At 32.2% G+C, this 24,965-nt stretch overlaps 1 protein-coding gene across 1 annotated transcript; it reads left to right on the forward strand.

Annotated features, from left to right (window-relative positions):
• The first annotated feature begins 20,031 nt into the window (after positions 1-20,031).
• LOC127710343 (ankyrin repeat domain-containing protein 50-like) lies at positions 20,032-20,973 on the forward strand. The gene has a single exon (XM_052216140.1). It carries the CDS (start codon positions 20,032-20,034, stop codon positions 20,971-20,973), a length of 942 nt encoding a protein of 313 aa, XP_052072100.1.
• The last annotated feature ends 3,992 nt before the right edge of the window (positions 20,974-24,965 follow it).

Consider the following 24,965-nt stretch of genomic DNA (forward strand, 5'->3'; position numbering starts at 1 on the left):
ATGATAAGTTCAACGGTAGATGAGAGCGAGGAGGAGTGTAGACGAAGAGATCGCGTGTCAAGAACTGCATGTGTAATAATTGATAAATTCCCTCACTTCCTTAATAAACAGAATTCACCCAGTCAAATATATAAGCTTGTTGCGCCTCATCTAAAGATGTTTCGTCCAGATCAACAAATCAACTTGCAGGACATGTCCTCTTTAGGTACATTTGATTCCTTGGACATAACATTGCTATGTCAACTTTTACGAGAATATACAACCATACAACCTCCAACGAAGGGATGGGGAGCGCAATCAGTTTCGTCGTCGGATTTGACTATAGGTGATGACATTGAAAGAAAACGTATATTAAGAAATAAATTTGCACATCGAAGTGATATAAAGATGCAGCAGAAAACGTTTGAAAATTATTTTTCTCAGTTTATCGACATTAGTCATAGAATAGATGTTCATCTTGGAAATAACATGAATCCAAGTTGTGAACAAGAAGTTATTAATTGCAAGACGTATCACATGGACGCCGATTTGCAGAATAAATACGAAAATGCACTGAAAAGTTTGGAGAACGTCAAATGTAAGTGATAGCAATACCAAATTAATTTTGTAACGAATTCATTGATAACTAAATCAATAAAACCGATTGATTGAAGGATTGTTTTTTTTACGCCGAGTGGCAAATATTTCATGTATATCAAACCAAAATCAAATAAACATTAATACAATAGGTTATTCATATGCTTAGCATAACTATGATAGTTTTTGCATATGTGTAACGAGCGGAAGTTAACTAGCCATAAATACACACCCGTGCTGATGTCCAGTATCAGTGACCTCTCTTGCAAGTTACTTCCTGTATTAACGGTGTCGTCTGTTTACAAATAATATCGGACTCACAAAGACATGACAGAGTGGGATCGGTTTATTACTATTGCATCTGTGCTGTTTCAGCAGTCAAATTACATTGACCGTTTATTTAAATGTGATATACAGTCACTGGCCGTATATCGCTTTAATTCTTTATGACGCTGACAATGCGTTTCAGCAGAGTTATTTATGATGTCAATACAGAATACAGGTTCATGGAATTTTTACCTTGTCCACATCAAATTAAATTATTGATGGGTTTTGCCCCAAATAATCATTTTGAAAATTTGTAAGAGCTGCAACTATACATGTATCGCCTGTCCCAAGTCAGGAGCCTTTGGCCTTTGTTAATCTTGTGTTATTTTTTAATTTAATTTAGTTTCTTTTATATATTTCGGAGTTTATTATGACGTCCATTATCACTGAACTAGTATACATTTTTGTTTAGGGGCCACCTGAAGCACGCCTCCGGGTGCGAGATTTTCTCCCTGTATTGGAGACCCATTGGTTGACTTCGGCTGTTTTCTCCTCTTTGGTCGGGTTGTTGTCTCTTTGACACATTCCCCATTTCCATTCTCAATTTTCTTGTCTCGAAATATATAATTTTATGCATACTCGGCTCAAAAGAGATTTATATATCAGTGGCATTTGCCACATGTAAAAATGATTTGTTAGAAGCCTATGATGAAAATATAAATACATGTCATTTCCATATTAGCCCGGGTGTCATCTCTCAACCTATATAAGCCCTCGATTAACGTCGGAATGATAAGGGAATTCCGGGATGATTCCCGAGCCGAAATGGAAAATGCCATATATAAATGTCTATATAATCCATAAGACAGGACAAGAATCAACTGGATAAAAGGGTTTGAAGAACAAGAAGATATTTTGATACGTTGTTGTTGCTCATTAGCATGATAAGGGACAACTAATGGTATTATTATTTTTGAAAAAAAATAAAAAGTCATAAATATAAAAAGATCTATATAATAACAATATTATTGACTATAAAATTGCAAAAATTATAATATTCTTAAAACGTTTATAAAATTATGATATTTTCATTAAACTAGAGGCTCTAAAGAGACTGTGTCGCTGACCTTGGTCTATGTGCATATCAAACAAATGACACTCTCCGAAATGTTAGACGAGAATAGACTTCATAACAAAAATCTCTATTTTGTTGATCTTGTATAACTAATCTGTAATTTTGTTTAATTTCTCGCTATCTTCTTCATTTTTTGCTCAAATCACAAAAGAGGGTAAAATAAAATCCTCATTTAAGGACTATCACTCCTATGAAGAGCGACAGTCTACTAACTATATCGGCAAAATTTGACTTTTTAATAGATCTTGTCTTGCTTATCATTTTTGTGATTTAAAGTGTTTATTTATCTATTAAAATTCAAATAATTTAAGACTTAACGGAAAACAATGTTTCTCTCCAAATATCATAGTTTTCACGATAAAAGGAAAAAATGAAGAAAAAAAACCCGGTAGAATTTGTCACTTATGGGCACTGACTCCTATAAGAATTTGTCTAACAGTTTTAACGTGTATGGACTATTGGTAGAGCTCATTATTCTGAACATTTTTGCTCCTTTCAGATTTTCTCTGTTTATAACGGTTACAAAAATGATAGACAAAAATGCATTTTACCCCTATGTTCTATTCTTAGCCATGTCGGTCATGTTGGTTGACAGGCGGGATCATCGGACAACTATTTTTAAACTAGATACCCTAATCATGATTGTGGCCAAGTTTTCCCTAATTTATCTTAGTAGTTTTAGAGGAGAAAATTATTGTAAAATATTGTAAAAGATTACAAAAAATTACAAAAAAATGTTATAAATTGACTTTAAAGGTCAATAACTCCTTAAGGGGTCAATAGACCATTTTGGTCATGTTGACTTATTTGTAGATCTTACTTTGCTGTCTATTAACGCTGTTAATAGTTTATCTCTAACTATAAAAATATTGACGAAAATCACCAAAAACTGCAAAATTTCTTTAAAATTACCAATTCAGGGACAGCAACCCAACTACGTGTTGTCTGATTTATCCCAGAATTTCAGGGTTGATAGATCTTTACCTGATGAACATTTTTACAACGTGTCAGATTTGCTCTAAATGCTTTGGTCTCAGAGATATAAGCCAAAATCAGCATTTTATCTCTATGTTCTATTTTTAGCTATGTCGGACATCTTGGTTGGCAGTCAGAATCACCGAACTATTTTTCTTACTAAATACCCTAATGATGATTGTGAATAAGATTGAATTAAATTTGTTGAAGTAGTTTCAGAGGAGAAGATTTTTGTAGAAGATAACAAAAATTTACCCAAAATTGTTAAAAATTTACTATCAAGGACAATAACTCCTTAAAGGGGTCAATAAACCATTTTGGTAATGTTGACTTATTTGTAGATCTTACTCTTCATTTATCGTGTTTCACTCCGCTGATTATCCATGGATATAAGCAGCTGATCCAACTTATTTACTTATAAAAATAATATGAAAAGATGTACAATTGCCCGATACAGATACTAATTAATGCTTAAATTCTTTTTGATTGACAATAACATTGGACATCTGGATTTATATCTATTTGTGTCTACTCTTTTGTTAAATTCATTTTTTTAAATACTAAAGACATCAACAATTTTTGCTCTCTGCTGTAATACATAATATGACTTATAATTAGAAAAACTAAGTACTGTTATTAGATAATTCAAAAAGTAATATTTACTATCTGTGATTTTATATCCAAATATAAGATGTTGCAATTTAATAACAAAACTATTTTACTACTTTTAAAGAGGTCATAGATTTTTTTCCAAAATCTAGTCAAAAATGTACAATTCAGAAAATAGTGAGCATAATCTTCTTCTTGGAGACAAAAATTACACTTATCTGTCTAAGTTAATTTCTACTGCAATAACAGTTTTTCGTTGGAACAATATGTTATAATAATTTCCAAACCCAGTAAATAGTCTAATTCGGTAGGTCACATTCGTGGAAAGGGAAAGGATTGTATTTACGACATTAGGAACATCTACGATATCTCTTGATATAAATTTCTGGGCAGAGAGATCTTGGCCTGACGAACATTTTTACCCCATGTCAGATTTGCTCTAAATGCTTTGGTTTCAGAGATATAAACCAAAATCTACATTATACCCCTATTTTCTATTTTTGGCCATGGTCGCCATCTTGGTTGGCTGGCTCGGTCATCGGACACATTAGTTTAAACAAGATACACCAATGATGATTGTGTCCAAGTTTGGTTAAATTTTGACATAGAGAAGATTTTTGTTAACAGAAAACGATGGACGGCGGACGACGGACGCCAAGTGATGAGAAAGGCTCTATTGGCCCTTTTGGCCATGTGATTTAAAAAAAAATAAACAATAAAATGATAATTCCGGTAACTTCAGTTCGTTGTGTATCTATTTGCACATAGTTTTGTGTAGTTAATAAGATTTTAGAATGAACAAAACCCGAAAAAATTATCGCCCCTAGTTTTGTTTTTAGGGGTTCGTGTTGATCTGGTTGTAGTTTTTTAGTGTTAGTTATTGTGCCTTTCATTGTGTCAAAGTATGTGTTGTTTTACTGGTAACAGTTTGGACTGCTCTTTGGTCGGGTTGCTGTCTCTTTGACACAATCCCCATTTCCATTCTATATTCTATTGTCTATCCTTTCAATCTCAAAATTTCACACTCAGTCAGGTTTCTGAGTATAAATAATTTTGTAAAAAAGGAGATATAGCTTATCAGTTGGTTTTCGATTTCTGAGTTTTAAAATATCGTTGATATCTTTTGCCTCTCTCAGGCCTGGGGCCATTACATTGCAATGTAATGCATTACATTACAATTACTTTGTGATTCTTCCATTACAATCACAATTACATTTTTCTCACATGTAATGCATTACATTGCAATCACTTTGCCTGTGTAATGCATTTAATTACACATTACTGTTTCAATATAGAAACTAAAAACAATTCAAAAACAGATTTTTATAAGAAATTTATAAATATTACCAGGGATATAATAAGTATGTCATTTAAGGATTATCTTGTTAAATGCTTAAAGGCTCTGTGAGAACAAACATAAGTTGAGAAGATTTGATTTCAATAAAAACATTTTGATATTAATTAGCTGAAATAACAACGCAGACAGTACCCAAACCACAGTTTGGTGTAAAAATGTTGATTGACATATTCAATCTTTCATTGAAATACATGTAAGGTGTGTATAGAATTATGAAAATTTCATCTTCATATTTTTTCCATTCATTTCAAGGGCAAACTATCTATAATGATTTTATACAGTAATTAACTGTGACAATAATTTTATTCAATACTGACTGTTTATGACGTCTTTACACTAAATCCAATGGATGTTGGATGTGTACTGATTAACAATTTAGTCTTAGATGCATGAATTTTTTTATAAGTTGTTAGTGGCTTTGAACTAGCTGTCAGTAACTGCTAGTACTCTTAGATCAGTACTTAGTGTCAAGTACCCTCCCACGTCCACCCTAAGTTTTTGTTAGATGTATTTCTATTTGTATCCATCTGATGAGTTAAGCCATTTTTAACTGATTTTTATAGTTCGTTCTTATGTTGTACTGTTACACCACTGTCCCAGGTTAGGGGGAGGGTTGGGATCCCGCTAACACGTTTAACCCCGCCACATTCTTTATGTATATGCCTGTCCCAAGTCAGGAACCTGTACCTGTAATTCAGTGGTTGTCGTTTGTTGATCTGTTACATATTTGTTTTTCGTTCATTTTTTGTACATAAATAAGGCCGTTAGTTTTCTCGTTTGAATTGTAATACATTTGTCATTTCGGGGCCTCTTAAAGCTGACTATGCGGTATGGGCTTTGCTCATTGTTGAAGGCCGTACGGTGACCTATAGTTGTTAATTTCTGTGTCATTTGGTCTTTTGTGGACAGTTGTCTCATATGCAATCATACCACATCTTCTTTTTTATATTTTTTTTTGTTTTTGTTTATATTTTATTTTTATATTACTATATTCTTCAATTTTATGTATTTGACAAATTTGTAATGAAAAATAATGTACAGTAATGGAGGCATTACATTGATTTTTTACTTAAGGTAATCATAACATTACATGTAATTGTAATGCAGAAAATGTGCATTACAAATTACTTTGCATTTCATAAAAAAATATAATATTACAATGCATTACAATTACAAATTACCATTACACCAGGCCTGGCCTCTCTATTAAACGTATTTTATGTTTGCAGTGCGATTTGAAGAAAGACCGATCAAGTTCTATTACGGCGACTCTTTTGAAAGAAGTCTAAATAACCTTCGATGTTTGTTAAAAGAAGAACAAATGGAAGGTAAAACGTCATTGTTTACACGATATTTTCACTTAAGTAATATATGCACATATATTTATTAATTTCCAAAATGTACGATACCTATAATGATGATCGTAAAGTACTAATTTAAAAAGTTTTTTTTTTCAACATAGAATGATGTTCAAAGCACGGCATATATATTCATTCCCCATTTCCATTTTCCATTTTATTTTGTAATATAGAAAGTAAATGGTTTTGACCTGATTATCTGTGGGATGTACCATACAATAATGCAGTATTTCTGATTTCTGATTAACGCTTCTTGGTGTTTGAGTTGAAATACAAAATAATCATCGACCTTAATATTGCCTCAAGTGCATCTTTTATGACTTGATAACATTGCTTGAGTCAGCAATTTGTAAACGTTAAATTGTCGATGAAACAATCATTCTCAGAATCAGGATGTGTTTTGTAATGATCCTTTTAAAATAAGCTACAATTTGTATTATCTCTTTGCATGTTTACTTAAAATGCACACAGTTTCTTTGTTTTTAAACATTTCAGTTGGTCTTATATCTTGACTTTTATATAATGCCGTTATTTTTCTCGTTTGAATTGTTATACAATTGTCATTTCGGGGCCTTATACACCTGACTATGTGGTATGGGTTTTGCTCATTGTTGAAGGCCGTATGGTGACCTATAGTTGTTAATTTCTGTGTCATTTGATCTTTTGTTGAGAGTTGTCTTTTATGCAATCATGCCACATCATTTCTTTATATTTACATCTAGAAATTGAAAAGAGATGATTTCAGTTTCCTTATTGTGAACTTCCAATTTTTAAGAAGCACATTCCAGCAGTAGCCACATACGGAGTATTTATCTCCCAGTTGATACAAAAGAGGGGCGAAATATATCATAGGGACAGTCAAACTCATAAATCGAAAATAAACTGACAACGCTATGGCTAAAAAGAAAAAGACAAACAGACAAATAATAGTACACAAAACACAACATGGAAAACTGAAGACTAAGCAACACGAACCCCACCAAAAACTGGGGGTGATCTCAGGTACTCCGGAAGGGTAAGCAGATCCTGCTCCACATGTTGAACCCATCGTGTTGCTCATGTTATTTAAACCCGGTAAATAGTCTGATTCGGTAGGTCACATTCGTGAAAAGGGAAGGGGATATTGTAGTTACGACATAAGGAACATATCCGATATCATTTGTAAAACGGTTATTTCATTACGGTCAACCAACTTGTGATGGCGTTCGTAAAATGTACGAAGAGATGATTTTAACTTCACCATTTGGAACTCTTGGTTTAATAGCTTTCTTGTGAGCAGCAATCCTCTATCAAGGAAATCATGATAGGAAATACAATCCCGAGAATATCGTTTCAATTAGGAGATATATACTCCGTATGCAGGCGCTGCTGGAATGTTGCTATATAAAAATGTAAAGTTAAAAATTGGAAAGCTGAAATCATCTCTTTTGTCGTACCTACAATCCCGTCCCCTTTTCCCCGAATGTGACCTAACGAATTAGACTTATCAACGGGTTAATTATAGCTTCCTCCGCATCATTTATCGAAAGATACCTCAAATTTGACCGTAGTGATTTAGTACCAGAATCTATGACAAACGATACGAGCTCAATTTTGAAATTATAAATTTTCTTCACCTGAGCAGGAAAATACCAGCTTCATCCGCTTGCGAGGAATACATTGCTCAACTCATACGATATCAAATAGGATTCAGACGCTTTTCAGACTTTTTAACACGACATCGGTGTCTGAGCAAAAAATCAATGAGTCAGGAATTGTCAAAGAACTTCTCACCTTTTCCCTAAAAATGGTCATCGAAAAGAACAAAGACAAAAAAGATAATAGTCAGTGTCTATTTCACAAATGATACATCGTAGTCTTGATGTCTGTTGTCCAACCTATTATGTCTGTTTGGGTTGCTTACCATTTTTTTTCTTCAATATAACGGAATATAAACTGACATACAAGTGAGAAGTTTATCTCGCTTTAATACCAGGTTAACTCACCATTTCAAAGCCAGGAATATAACAGTTGTTTATCATTCGATTCATTTATTGTTAAAGTCTAACATCTGAATTTGTCTGGTTTCCGGGGATCCATTTTTGAATTTACCTTGGAGTTCGGTTTTACCCCCATTTATTAGGTGTTACCACAATTCCGTGGAAAGACCTATTGAGTTTGTTCTGATTATTATTTTTTTTATTATATTTTTTTATTTTGCCTAATTTTTTTCTTGCTCTGTTTTGGTGTTTCAAATTATGTCGCTTATTTATTTGATATTTATGATATCGAACAGCTGATGCGCTTGTAGACTGACACTGCTTAACCGAACATGTTTCTTTGTAGAGTTATCTCCCCGAACACTGTTTTTCTTGTTATGACTACTTCTTTGCAAACGTAAAAGAAACCGACAATTTTTTTTCCAAATCGCTTTAATAGACTCTCCGAATGCTGCATTTAATTTTTACCGAAGCTATCCGGAGACTCCATATGAGAGTTATTTCCCCTACTGTATTTGAAATTAATGAAATGATAATGTTACTGGTAAACCAGAAGTTATAGAGACCTAACATAAGGAAATGTCTTTACTAAGCATGGAATTAGACAGTTGTTTTCCAATCGTTTGATATGTTTGAGCTTTTGATTTTGCCATTTGGCAAGGCACTTTCTAACTAATAAGGTCTTTTGATTTGAGATCCTTGCTTTATGACCTTGATATTTAGGTCAGGGTGAAAGGATTATGTTACGTTCTAGATTTTGACCTATGCTATTAATTCATAAAGCTACTTAATAAAGCCATGAGGACTATTGCATTTGGCAGGAAAACACATGACCTTGAAAAGTTGAAGCAGGAGGGAGCTTCAGTAATTTTGAAGAAACCATGCTTTGCACTAATTTAATGAAAATTTATAAACAGACATATATTTTTGAAATCAGCTTTCAGTAAGCTGTCGTTTTATATCAGAAATGACATTTTCAACCGTATTTAATATCAACATAAAAAATATCAAAATATGTGCATTTGGGGTGGAAAGACCTTCAACTAATCTCTGGACAATTAGTTTTTAATCATTTTTTAACTTTAATTTTCTTCCGCCAAATTAATTTTTACCGCTGTATTGTTGTTTCACAAGATATTGCTTAGGTATTTAGTATATGATATGCAGTTTATACGCGTTTGAAAATGATCTTGTTTAACTAAACACTTTTCCTTATAAGAGTTATCTCCAAGAATACTGCTTTCCTAATGATGAAGTCAAGGTCCAATGTCAAGGTCATGTTCTGAGTTTTGATTAAAGCTTATTTCGGCTTCTTTAGAGAAATTATATGATACCGACAAAATATTACTGTTAACTGCGACATGTCGTAACAAACATGTTTTGGTAAAAAGGGTGCACCTTCATTTAATGGGAGTTTCTTCCTCTCTTATGTTTAAAATAAGCTGCATTGTGATATAACTCATGAGCTATACTGTAAACAAAAAAGTAAAATCACAAAAATACTCCGAGAGTACAGCAGTCAACATTGTGTTATTATCTTAATCAATTTAAAAAAAACAAATATGTAAACAAAGCTTTACCATGGCACAATAACCCAATGACTGGATGTATAAGTACAGAGTCACGTAATATGTAACAAAGAAACACAAAATAGCAGAAATACAAAGCACATTAGCAAAAATGAAAGACAAGAATACAAAAGTTATCATATCATATCATAGAACAATAACACAATGACGGGATGTATATGTACAGAGCCACGTCATATGTAAAAAAGAACACAAAAAGGCAAATAAACAAAGCCTATTCGCAAAAATAAAAATCAAGAATGCAAAAATTATCATAGAACAATAACACAATGACGGGATGTATTAGTAAAGAGCCACGTCAAATTGATACCACCAAAAACAGACTAAAAGTAATATTCATAAAGACAAATAAAAGAATAATATAGCACGTTTTCAAGATGATAAACAACGTCAGTATCCAGAATATATACTTCAAGACCATCGTGTATTATTTGTGATGTTGATACGGAATATTTATTAACAAGGCCTTGGTACCTTCCAATGAACTTTTATTAGAAAAAGGACGATACGTTCTTTGACATAACCCTGGCTCATCAACTTTCTACTCAGACACTGGTGACGTTTTACAAAGTCTGGGTAGTTGCTGCATGCTCTTGAATACCGAATTAGTTGTGAAATGTATATCCCATATGCAGGTGAAGTTGGTGTATTGCTACTAAGGTGGGGGAAATTGATAATTACAAAATTAAAATCGTCCCGTTTGTCATAGATTCTGGAACTGAGATGACCGTGTATGTCAAATTCAAGGTATACGTCTAAAATGAGGCGGAGGAAGCCGTGTCTGTTATTTCTTTAATTTCTAGTTCTGGGGGATATATCAATTGAACCCAATCAGAAAAGTTTGGATTGTTAATGAAAGAACATCATCAATATATCTGAATGTGAAATTGTGAAATTAAATGACCTGGTTTCTTTGATCTTCTTGTTTTTGACAAGTGTTTGAAGTAACTCCGATTTATATGAAAATAAGAAGAGGTCGACAAGGAGTGGCGCACAGTTCGTTCCCATAGGAATGCCAACAATTTGTTGAAAAAGTCTACCTCCAAATTAAACAAATATGTTGTCAATAAGCATGTTTTACCTTTTTGTTCACTATTAACACAATATGACAAATGGTATCCCAAAGTACAAAATTTATGGCGTATGCTACCATTTTTATGTTAAAAAAAACATTGTGGATTATTTTTTTAAGACGTTTTTTTCAATTTCACATGGGGAATGGTGGTATACAGGATTGAAAAATCAAAGGTCGAGATTTTAAATTATCAAGAAGTTCTTCAGAGTTTTTTATAATCCAACTTATTTTTGCGAATACCTAATTTGGCGATTTTCTAATTAACTTAGCGTGGTTTAATAAGGAAAGATTTGAGTTTCCAATATTCGCGGCGATTAATTTTCGCATTATTTTTCTAATCGCGAATGTGGCGAAAATAAGTTGATTTACATTATATAGAAAAGACTTAGGGTCATTTGAGGTCCTTGCTTGTTGGCCTTTAAATCCATGTCAAGGTCAAAAGTAAATTTGACATTCTAGATCTTGATCTTTGCTATAAATTAATATCTATAAGTAACAAAGCCATGGGGTCTTTTGAGTCTTTTGTAGACGAAACGCACGTCTGGCGCAAATACAAAACTTCAATCTTGATATCAATGATGAGTTTATTTAAATTCACTGGGTAGATGCCACTGCTGGTGGAGTTTTTATTCCCTGAGGGTATCACCAGCTCAGTAGTCAGCACTTCTGTGTTGAAATGAATTATCATTGATATGGTCGTAAATATAAATTAACAGTTTGCAAAACTTTGCATTTTTGAAATACTAAGGCTGTTCTACCTCAGAAATAGATTACCTTAGTTAGCTGTATTTGGCGAAACCTTTAGAAATTTTTGGTCCTCAATGCTCTTCAATTTCGTACTTTATTTTGCCTTTTTAACTTTTTAAGATTCGAGCGTCACTGATGAGTCTTTTGTAGACGAAACGCGCGTCTGGCGCAAATACAAAATATCAATTCTGGTATCTATGATGAGTTTATTTGCATAAGATCGGTTGATATATGACTTTGAAAAGTAAGCCGTTAGTAACCTTTTGGTAAATCGGAAGTAACCAATTTCCTACACTGATTCAATGTAAAAGTACCTAGAACCATATATTTTGGGAATCAATGTGAAGTAACATAACAGATCGTACCGGAATATAATTTCAAAACCAAAAGTTGCAATTGTTCTCCCTTTTCTAAGCAAAATTATAAAGATAAAATTGAGAATGGAAATAGGGAATGTGTCAAAGACACCACAACCCGACCAAAGAGCAGACAGACTTACAAAGGCCAGAGGCCAGTTACTGATTTAATCGGAGGTGGCTTATTAACTCTCTTTAAATTTGCCATTTGATAATGGACCTTCCGATTCGAATTTTTCTTCGAGTTCGGTATTTTTGTTATTTTACTTTTAAAAAAAGGGTTTACAACATTGAATTTGCAGTGTGTGATAAGCTATCTTTTTAGACCAGACATACCGTTTTTATCAAAGTTTCCTTATCATAAGTAAATGTTGGTGGAAAGATCTGCAATTATTCTCTGAACAACACTTTACATATTTTACTGTATGACCATAACGACTCTTACATTATGAATTTGACCACAAAAACCTGGTTGCATTTATCTATGATTTTCATTTAAAAAAAATAATCTAACCATATTTTATGAAAAAATCTTCTGTCACTTACGATAAAATCCATACATTCAGTAAATGGTCAAAATTTCAGAATAATGACATTATTATTAAACATTTAAGTCAACTATTTTAAATATACTAGTATAGTGTGGATACTGTTTTTATGCTATGGAAGTGTTTGTGTCTTTTTATTTTCTTCTTTAGCGGCAATTGCGGTAGTATATTTTTTGCTTCTGACCTCTGATATACATACTTTTAATCCTGGTTTCTATGATTAGTTAATTTACAACCACTAGCCCGATGCCACAACCAGTGGATGTTTCCTTTCCGATGGTAATACCAGTCCAGTACTCAACACTTCTATGTTGACATGATTTATCATTCATACAATCATAGTAATAAATTAATTATTTACAAAACTTCGAATTCTTCGAAATACTAAGTTTTTTACTACATAAAAAATAAATTACCTTAGTTGTTCTTTGGTAAAAAGTTTAAGAATTTTGGGCACCTAAGGATTTTTAATTCCGAACTCATTTCGGTCTTTTAACTATTTTTCGAACGTCACTGATAAGTCTTATGTAGATGAAACGCGCGCCCGGCGTATAAAGTGTTAATCCTAGGTATATATGATGAGCATATTTACATGGATTAAGGGCAGTATAAACAATTTCTATTATTAAACTGGTACTTTTTTGTATTATTAAAGTCAGTATAAGCTTGATCGATCGTTTGTCCTCTCTATAATTTAAAATTCTTACATCTGTTTTCCCGAGAGGTTGCTAGATGTAACTGCTATTTATATCACCCGATCGACAATGTCGGTTGACATATTGCTTTTCATCTGTTTCTTTGTTATTATTATTATTATTATTACCTATTTTATTTGTCCGCTAAATTTCTCAGAGCTTATGAACCAATCATCATGATTGTTGACCATAACAAGGACCACCATTTGTAGATGTGCAGTTAGACCTTGGAATTTTTTTAAATGGCCACCGTTACCATGGAAACAGCAAAAATGTGAAAAATTTCGAAATGCTCCAAATGTTATGAAACTTAATATAAATGTTGACTGCCAAGTATAGAAAAGATTTTTGACTATGAAATTTCCAACATGGCTGCCGTTGCCATGGAAACAGCAAATATTTTCAAAATTTCAAAATGATCCAAACTTAATGAAACTTTACAGAAATGTGAACTGGCATATATACATCTGGCATTCGACTTTGGAATTTTCAAAATGGCTGCAGTAACCGTGGCAATGGGGACGTGTGACATCCGTTATTGCTCACAATGGCAATTATAGTTATATGTTCCATTTCGTTTATACAAGTGCGAGCGCTAGCTATAAAACCAAATTTAACTCAACATTTATTTAATGGAAATGCCTGTACCAAGTCAGAACTATAACAGTTGATTTCCATTTACTCAATTGGTTAATTAAGTCCAACGTTTGATTTTGTCACTTTTTATGAATTTTCCTCATTTGAATTTATTTTGGAGTTCGGTACCTTTTTTTTTTATTTCTTACATAAGTGGTATATTACTCCTTATCATCAAGGGAATGAGAATGATACGATAAATAATCTTTTAAAAATTAAATTCAACTTTGTTTAACCTTGATTTTATGCATCGCGTCTTTTTGTAATTAATCCTTTTGTCAATTTACTATCACACTAAGATATAACATTATGATATCTTGCTTCGCTGACTGTGTTTAAAACTTTAAAATGATTATAATGAAAATATCTGATGAATACTCTTAAATTGTCTTTTATTATATCATACTACATTTTGTTTAAATTTAGTTGATATTTGTTAAGTCGTAATATATTAAAACACTCAGAGAACAGAAGTCATTTCATTTAAATCATTATTCATTGACTATAATAGGGCAATTCAAAATGTGGAACATATCATCATCTGTGGAATTGTTACTTGTCAATTGTAGAATTAGTTTTTCATCTTCCTCTCTGGCTTAAAGATTTGTGGTGTGAATGGAATCAGTGAACTTTACAGGGTATGATTTCTTTTGAATTTAACATATCTTTCTTTGAAAGGATTTTTATTCGGGTGCTCATATAATCATTTTACTTAACATGCTATGTTGGTTAATTTTTCTATTTTTGTACACATTCTTGTCCGAAAAAAACATATAATTTTTCGGTTATATCCTAATTATCAAGTTCACTAGGATATACGGGATTTGAATAATCTTTGAATATTGTGCTCTACATTGACAGAGCATCGTTAATTTATTTAAAGGTGAAACTTAAGAACTTTCCAAGATGCTTTCTTTGAGAAGGATCTATATGAATTCTGCGTCATATGAGTAGGCTCGGGAATATCGTTTGGTTCCCTCTGATCGGTACTTTTAGGACACAGAGATTTATTAAATATTCAAAGTGGAAAACTACTTTGTGAATATAATTTGAATTGAATATGAAAAGTGACCTTTTCTAAATTGAAAGTAAAAAAATGGGCCAAATTATGTTTTTCCTGGTTAAAACACAAAAACAAAATTACAGTTCGTTTTCTGGTTGAAACAAAGTTAACCCTACATGGGAAAAATGCTCCTAATCCGATCAAATCTAAATAAACCCACACGTTTGCTAGAGTTATCTATGATTATATATTATTAAAAATAAGGAGATATAGTATTACTGCCAATCACACAACTAAACAACCGCTTCAAAATTGAGGCGAATTTAAGCAACTTCAGGTTATGGTACAGCCTTTGACAATTAACAAAACCCATATCGCACCGTCAGCTATAAAAGGCCCAGATATGACGAGATATGAAATAATTCAATCGAGAAGAAAAACAGCCTGATTTATAACGACATAAACGAAAAACAAGTATGAAAGACAGCGTATGATATGAATACACATTTTATTTCTGTATTTATTTCTTTAAGGAAACGAAAAAATTCGGATTCAAATTTTTGTGGGGAATGAGGCCGAATTAAATGATGCGGCACCACTCTTAAACGAAATGAAAGAAGAAATAAACCAAGGCTTGATTGGTATATAATTCAAGAAGGCATCTTCTGGAAGTGTGGTGTTAGATGTTCAAATTGAAGTCATTTATTTGGAAACAGAAACAAAGTTACAGTCCGTTTTAACTCGATTTATGGAAAGAATAATGGATTTGGGAATTCTTAAGTTGAATCAAACAAAGTATATTGAAGCTGTTTTGGTTCCTATCAGAGGTTTGTAAAATATATGTTTAAATAACATTAAAGGTCCGTATTTTGCTGCAATAGATGTTCGTTTCAACAATAAATGTTTGAAACCAAAATAATTGAAAAATCATAAACAAAATAAATGTTGATGATCTGAAAAAATAACCGATAAGGACTAACAAGTATAGCAAATATCGGACAATAAACATAACCTCATTATACAATGGTGCCAATTTGGAAAATATTTCATTCCCTTTAGTAGGGAACTGCTTTTATAGATACTAATTACAGAAAGTGTGACCTTAACAAATAATAATAATAATGTAAACAAAATAATGTTTTTTTTTTAATGAAAGCAGTATTGCGTTTTGTTTTTGAACCAAATGATTATTAGCTTATATGTGCATTATTTTCTTTCATGGAAGAATACAAGACAGGCCTGCCAACTGCAAAGAAAAAAAGCCTTTCAACTGAGTTAGATAAGTCATTACTTTATCTAGACTTTACAGTAGACGCAAACCTGTTTGAGACAGATGAAAGTTTGCAATCAATTCTAATGAACACTGTTACAAACGTTTTAGCAAAATCAAACGGGAAAGAAAAACGAAATCAATGCTACACTTTTACCAGTAAATCTTGGTAAGTCATTATTAGCTGCTGTTATCATTACTAACCATAAATTGCATCTCTATTAAGATGAATGATATATTTTGGCAAATCTTTTTAAATTAAGTAAAGGTCATAACACTTTATTAATTTTGATGCAACTATAGTGCATAACAAGATTTTGCGAGTTAGACAAATCCTCTTTTAAATCAATCAAACTATATTATAATCTTTGCAAGTAGGCAGATCGGTAATGTTCGATATCATTTACTCGTTTCTGTCTTTTGGAGTGTATTTACAAGATATTAATGTATTTTTGAAATCTTAAAAAAATCACCTATATATGCTGTTTAAACATTGTCGATAAACAAACCACAACTCTTTTGGGAGATAAATAATACACATATTTTTGTTTTTTATTTTTTTTATTAACTGGTTCCCAGTTTCTATGTTGCATCTCATAGAGACATAACACGGAAATATTACTAGTATAAATACGCATGGTGGCAGCCAAACTACATTGTCTATATTTATACAAGTGCATCTATATTGGGTAAAAACGAGAACATGTATAATTTCATCAAATCTAGTTTATCTTCAAAGACTTTAATGAAATGAACTCAAATATAAAGTTTAATAAATTTTTCATGAAGATTGAGAAAATCATGGGCCTAAATGTGAACTGGGGACAAAGGTATGATTTGACACTTTATATAATCTTGAATGTTGGAATGAGTAACTACTACACTTTACATAAATAGTTTCTGAAATGCTTTCAATTTGTTTTCCTATTTTTTTTCATACAGGTTCTATGCATTTCATGTTTAAAAAAACATGCACTTGAGTGTTGAAGGTCGTATTTTGACCTATAATGGTTAACTTTTACAAATTTTGACTTGGATGGAGAGTTGTCTCATTGGCACTCATACCACATCTTCATATATATATATAAAATCTTGTTTCAAATTCTTTAAAAATTGACACAGGATATAAAATGTACTGTCAAAGAAAAGTTAAAGTAAACAGTGATTTCTTTTTAGCTTTGATACTGATAGATAAATATTGTTGTGAGAAAAGGTGTTTTCTGAGATTTTTCTATTTCAATGAATGCTAGTTTCGGTTGCACTTTGTTCACAAACCACGCCTCTTTTGGGGGGATATATGATAAAAAGATATTTTGTTTTGTTTACGTACTGGTTCAAAGATATGATCTCTATTTTGCATCTCATAGAGACATTTTGGGAATATTACCAGTATAAATACACATGAATAGCGGTCAAATTGAATTCTGAGAAAGACCCATAGTGAAGGGAAGGGTGATTACAGCATTTTAGTATAGGTTAAAAATCTTCATCGCATACAATTGTGAAAATACACTGCAGAGCATTATTAAATAGCAAGGTCACCTCCAAAGACTGCCTATGGTCATATAACCCGATAAAAAAAATAAAAATACATATATACAAAAAAGCTAACATGAGCAATTAGACTTTTTTTTAGGTCTGATTGATTTCATATTATAAGTTGAAAAAAATATATAAATCATCGTTTTTGGCTGTGTAAGAATGAGTGTTTGTTGTCAATTTTTTGCATTCTTTTCTTTTTAATAGCTGAAGACGCCTAATTCATGCGTAAACCATCTCTAGCTTATGGTTAAATTGAAGGTCACATGAATACAAATTTCTTTTTGAATGGATGTTAGTATAGGTTGCACTTTGTAGATACAGCTGTTTCACAAACCAAGCCTCTTTTGGGGAGACAAATGATATTCATATATATTTTGTTTTTGTTTGCGTTCTTGTTCACAGATATGATCTCTATGTTACATCTTCATTTGTTGAGGTCGAATTATTCACTTGCAAGTGAATAATTCATCAGCAATGTTTCTTAACTTATTTCGAAAACTGAACCAAACTGGCTGCTAAAAGCGAATTATTATATCACTTTCATAAATTATTGAACAAAAAAAGTATGTTTTATTTGTTCTTCATCTCGTAGCTAATCCCTTTTTTAAAGAAAATGAAATTTCAAATAAACTACCATTTTCCGCCTCAAATAGGGAATTATCGTTTAGTTTGTTATATTTCCACATATATTTTGGGTATGGTAAAATATCTGCATACAAAGTACTGCTAGGCAAAGGTGTAGTTTTCAAACTAGCAACAGAATTCATATAATTGTGTAGGTCAAGGAAGAATTTATACCATTTATTTCATTTCAGATTTACATGCTATTTTTGTTGAAACATCTGTAGCCTATGAGTTGTCACAGATTCTTCAAGAACAGCACTTTGTCTTAATAGTAGGTGAGCCTAGCATTGGTAAGAGTATGTTGATGCATCATATTGCTTGGAATTTACATAAGAAGATGGGTATATATCAATGTACAGGTATAAAGGATGTATCACACCATTATAATGAAAATTTGAGACAGTTGTTCGTAGTGGAAGACATTTGTGGACGCTACAAAATTAATATGTCTGATCTGGAATATTTGATGATGCATGAAAACACAGTTAAAAAAATTCTTAACAACGGAAACACAAAAATGGTAGCAACATGTAGAAGAGGCATTTATTATGACGAATTATTACAAAAAACTATCACTTCACTTACTACAAATGTCCTAGATTTGTCCGAAAAGTATTCGAAGGAAAACAAATTAAAAATATTTTCCAAGTATTTGACAGAAGAAAATGTTATGCTTTTGAGAAATGTAAATGTAGATTATACACCTTTGATGTGTTATCTTTATTCTAAAAATAAAAATATAAATCCCACTGAATTTTTGCAAAATCCTTTTGAAACATATTGCAAAGAATGGGACAAATTAAAACCAATCTACCTATACAAGTGTTACGCATTGTTCTCATGCGTAACTCATAATGGAACGATTGATATGCTATTATTTGATAACAAAAGTACTAAAATCATGAAAGTTCACAAGATCTGCGGTATACATCGAGCTCCGTTTTGGTATGAAATGAAGACTGTTTTGGATAGCATGACCGGAACGTATCTATATAGCAAGAAAAGAAAGTATAAAGTTAAACATAACCTTATGTTTGATTTCTTGTGTTGTTATTTTGGTAATATCGACTCAATGCTCAAATTCATACTACGCTATGCAGACATCAACGTTATAAATGAAAGAACACAACTAGAATCTCTGAATAAACAACATGACAAATATACTATTATGATACAAAAAAAGAATGAAAAAGAATATTTTGAAAGAATAAAACACGAATTATATCTAGGAAAGATAGAAGATTGCTTTAATAATTCACAGATGAGATATCAAGAATATAGAAATAAGCTTCTACAAGTGATGGACGATACTTTGCGCAGTTCATCGTTTCATGAAAGTTATACTACACAGCATTATGTAGCCCCTACAAACATATCGATAGCAGATGATTCAAATGGTGATGTATCGTGTGCTCTTTTAACTTTTTCATGTTTCCGAGGATATGATGACATAGTTCAATACTTTATTTCAAAAGGAACTAAACTTGAATACTTTGATGCACACAGGTATAATACACCTCTGACTGCTGCTTCTATGGGAGAAAATGAAAAGATTGTACATCTGCTAATAGACGATGGAGACGATGTCAATAAAGCTATCTCGTTAAAGCAGACTCCTCGCATAATTTCTTGTTTAACTGGGAATGATAAGATAGTGCAGATACTGATTGAAAATGGAGCTAACGTTGATATGACTGGTGCTGATGGTCAAACACCTCTGACATCAGTTTTTCAGAAACCAAATGAAAAAATTGTTCAACTACTGGTTGAATATGGGGTTGATGTAAATATGAGCGAGAAGTTTGGACACACCCCTCTGACCGCTGCTTGTTTTGCAGGTAATGAAAGAATAGTTCATCTTTTGATAGAAAACAATGCTGATGTTGACATGACTGATGAAGATGGAAATATACCTTTAACAGCTGCTTGTTATGGAGGTAATGAAAGAATCGTTAAAATTTTGTTAAAGAATAAGGCTGGAGTTATTATGACTGATGAATATGAAAAAACACCTCTGTTGATTGCTTGTCAGGAACAAAATAAAAAGATAGTACAATTACTGGTTGAACATGGGGTTGGTGTTAATACGGCAGGAAAGTATAAAAACACCCCTCTAACTGCTGCTTGTTATGCAGATAACGAAAGAATAGTTCAGATTATGGTAGAAAACAAAGCTGATGTTAACAGAACTGATGAAGAAGGAAATACACCTCTGATTATTGCTTGTCAGAAACAAAATGAAAATATACTACTTCTGGAATATGGGGTTGACTTACAAAAGGCAGGGAAGTATGGAGACACCCCTCTGACAACTGCTTGTAATGAAGGTAATGAAAGAATAGTACAGATTTTGATAGAGAATAAATCTGAGGTTAACATGGCTGATGGACATGGACAGACTCCTCTGGCAATTGCTGATAAGAAACAAAATGAAAATATCGTGCAAATACTGGTAGAATATGGGATTCGTGCAAACAAGGAAGGGCAGTCAGGAGACACCCTTCTAACAACTGCTTGTCAAGAAGGGTATATAAGAATAGTTCAGATTCTGATAGAAAAAAGAGTTGATGTTAACAAAACAGATAAGCTATTGGCGGACACCTCTGGTAGTTGCTTGTCAGGAAAACAATGAGAGAATAGTTCAATTATTGTTAGAAAATGGAGTTGATGTAAACAAGAAAGGGCAATGGGGAAAGACCCCTCTAGTTGCTGCTTGTGAGAGAGGGACTGACAAAATAGTACAATTACTAATAGACACAAGAGCTATGGTTGATGAGGTCGATATCCAAGAACAGACACAATTTGCATGTAAGAGTAATCCCACTACAAAAGTAAGGACACCTTTGACAACCGCATGTATGAGGGGGAATACAGATATCACACGTTTACTGCTTGATAACGGGGCTGACGTCAACAAGTCGGTGTTGATTGGACGGACACCTCTTGTAACTGCTTGTAAACGAGGAAATGATAGCATAGTACAGTTACTTATAAACAAAGGGGATGATGTTAACCAGTCTGACAGGTTAAGACAGAACCCATTAACAGCTGCGTGTGAGAAAGGAAATGTGAATCTTATACACCTGCTAATAGACAATGGAGCAAACGTGAATATATCAGATGAGCATGGTCAGACCCCTTTAACGACAGCTTGTACGAGAGGGTACAATGAAGTAACTAAATTACTGATAGACAAAGGGTCTGAGGTTAACCAAGCTGATGAACACAAACAGACCCCGTTGGCAGCTGCAAGATTGTATAGGTATGCTGAAGTAATACAACTACTTAGAGAGAACGGAGCCCGGGATTGAATGAGACATCAAGGAGTTGTAAACTTATGTTTAATGCAACTGTTATTTGTGAAATTAATGAATGAGAAGATAGTACAATTACTAAGAATGCAATGGATGAAAAAAAGAACATGAAAAATAAATGCTTATTTAATTTGAAGCACTTTGGAATCGATCTAACTCATTTTAACATATGCCACCATTGTATCTCCGAACCTCCTATAAATTTTGTTACCCAACCTGCTGTTTTGAAACAAATCATTTAAAGTTGATTGAAGGAAAATGAAAACGACGATATCATATTTACTTATAAACAAAGCAGCTTGTGTTATCAAGTCTGGATGGTTATAAAAGACTGAAAACTGAAGTTGATTTTGTTAAGGTGGTATAAGAAGATGCAGTATATTGAAAAATAATTCGTACATAATTTGCATATCTACATATACTTGAATCGGATTGGTTCATTGCAATTTTCCCCTTTGTTCACACTTACCCTTCCGGAGCACCTGAGATCACCCCCAGTTTTGGATGGGGTTCGTGTTGCTTAGTCTTTAGTTTTCTATGTTGTGTCATGTGTACTATTATTTGTCTGTTTGTCTTTTTCATTATAAGCCACGGCGTTGTCAGTTTATTTTCGATCTATGAGTTAGACTGTCCCTCTGGTATCTTTCGCCCCTCTTTTAGATAGACCATCTTGCCGAAACTGATTTCGTAACCTACACTGTGTGCGAAACATAAACTTTACATAATAGTACATTAATGGACTTTTATTCCGTTTGTGTGAATTAATTGCACCCGGTTTACATTACACATCAATAACCTCTAGAAAAAATGTTGAGTTCTATAATGGAAAGACAGCGCTAAAACGATGCTTATGAATAATGACATAAAACCACATCTCCTTATTTTTTATTATTGGGTTATTTTCAGATGTTTGCAATTTGGTTAAAATCAGATCTGTTCAATAATTCTGTCCTGTCAATTTTCAATAATGTTCAGCAAGTTTTACGTTGAAAGTACGCAAAGGAATAAATACTTTGTTGTCTGAAAAGAATTTACAGCTACTGGTTGAGTTCGAGAGATATTTCTGATTTAGCGCCATAAAAATACATGTAAACTAACTTGAATCAATTCCCTAGAACGCATTTGCTACGGAATTTCATGTGATATGTATATCGCAATATCTTAATCAATAGTTTGGTCAAAGTAAATTGAATTGTACTGGTGGAGAATACATTTTATGGCGTCTTGCTTAAATCAAGATTCATTCCCATTTTTTTCTAGTTGTACCTGAATGTATTACATAAATTAAATTTAAAATATTCCCTTTTTTATAACAATTACAATGGACTATACTAAAAAGAATTGTTTAAATTCTTTGTGTATATTATTCTACAGTCAAAGAGCACTCAATGACTCCCGAGTTTTGTAATAGCTTCGATATTTTTTTATCATCTGTTATTGTAGAAAAGTCAGTATAGGTATAAAAAGAAGAGGTGGTCTCCTTGCCAATGAGGCAACTCTCCACAAGAGACCAAATGACACAGAAATTAACAACTATAGGTCACCGTACGGCCTTCAACAATGAGCAAAACCCATACCTGCATAGTCAGCTAACATAGGCCTCGAACTGACAAATGTAAAACAATTCAAACGAGAAAACTATGTACATGTATGTACAAAACAATGAACAAAAGACAAATATGTTCAACATCAACAAACGACAACCACTGAATTACAGACTCCTGATTTGGGTCCGGCACATACAGAATGTGGCGAGGTTAAACTTGTTTGAAAGTCCCAACACTCCCCTAACATGTGACAGTGGTGTAACAGTACAAAATTTAGATCCTGAAAATCGTTCAAATATCTCCAAAACAAATATAGAACTCCTTAATTTTCCTGATAAATCATGTTTAGAAAAATTACATTTGTCTTTCTGTAAGTATATCCTCGGAATAAGAAAATCTTCATCAAACATAGCTTTGAGAACAAAGCTAGGGAGATACCCACTAGAGATGCATATAAAAACTAAAGTATACTTTACTTATCAAGATTACTAAATTCTGAAATTAATCCATTATTATATGAATCCTTTTTACTTTCCAAAAGTTAAGATGAATCAGGATGCTGTACCTGGTTTACATATGTAAAAGATATTTTGAATGAGGTAAACATGGAAGTATCCATTCTTGAGGGAAACAAAAGACAAAATTACTTAAAGTTGTTAAAAAAAACCCTTAAAACACCAATTTTTGAATTTCTACAAACATATATTTGAAAAAAAATTAAAAAAAAAAAAAAAAAAAAAAATTATATTTATATAAAAGTTTGAAGCAAAATTTAGAAATGGAAAATTACTAAAACTTTTGAAAAGAGAAGTAACATAACAAAAATGAGAATAAGCGACCATAATTTAATGATAGAAAAAGGAAGACATTTAAACATACCTAGAGAAAAAGACTATGCACATTCTGTAATACATTGGAGGATGAAGCTCATTTTATTTTATACTGTAGAAAAAATTCTAAACTAAGAGATAACTTTATAGGAAATGTAGTTAAAAATATGCCAGATTTTATGTCCTGGCAGGAATATGAGAAAATTAAATATCTTCTTTGCCCATCAACCTCAAAAGAAGTAGAAAGCTCAGGGTCCTTTTTTAAACAGGCATTAGAACTGATGACAGGGGACTCTTCATTTATTTATAAAAATATATATATACCATATAGATAGATAGTTTTGCTTTTTGCTTTTTATGTTTTATGGGATATGTTTTCCTATGGTTTTGTTTGTGAAATGTATTTTGTGTATGTTTATATAATTTGTCACAAACGTTTTGTTCAGAATTCATATGACAATAAATATTTGAATTGAAAAAAATAATATATAAGAACAAACTATAAAAATTATTTGAAAACGTTTGTAATGTTTCAATATTGACAATTTTTGAGAACTTTAACGGATAGTTATTTTTTTATGTATTTTAACAACAACAACTTGTTTAAATAGAAAAATGTGTTTTGAAATTAATATTTTTCTTTTCACTGTACCGGTTTGTTTGCTTCTTTTTTCTTTTGTATGATATTATTTACTGTTATTCGACACTATATATTTTACTTTGTCATTATTTAGTTGTTGTAACTCTTGTTTTAATACACTTAATGAATGTCTTATCATATACTCTGTGTCACGTGTATAGTAAACACGCATTGTAATTTCATTTAAATTGACCTGTAAACTATATATTACAAACCATACATCGTAAATCAGCTCATATCTTAAGCACAGAAACAGACAGATATTATAATGTTGAGAAATATTTACAAATTGT

This window comes from Mytilus californianus, unplaced genomic scaffold (genome assembly GCF_021869535.1).
Source record: "Mytilus californianus isolate M0D057914Y unplaced genomic scaffold, xbMytCali1.0.p SCAF_72, whole genome shotgun sequence".
Classification (NCBI taxonomy): Eukaryota; Metazoa; Mollusca; class Bivalvia; order Mytilida; family Mytilidae; genus Mytilus; species Mytilus californianus.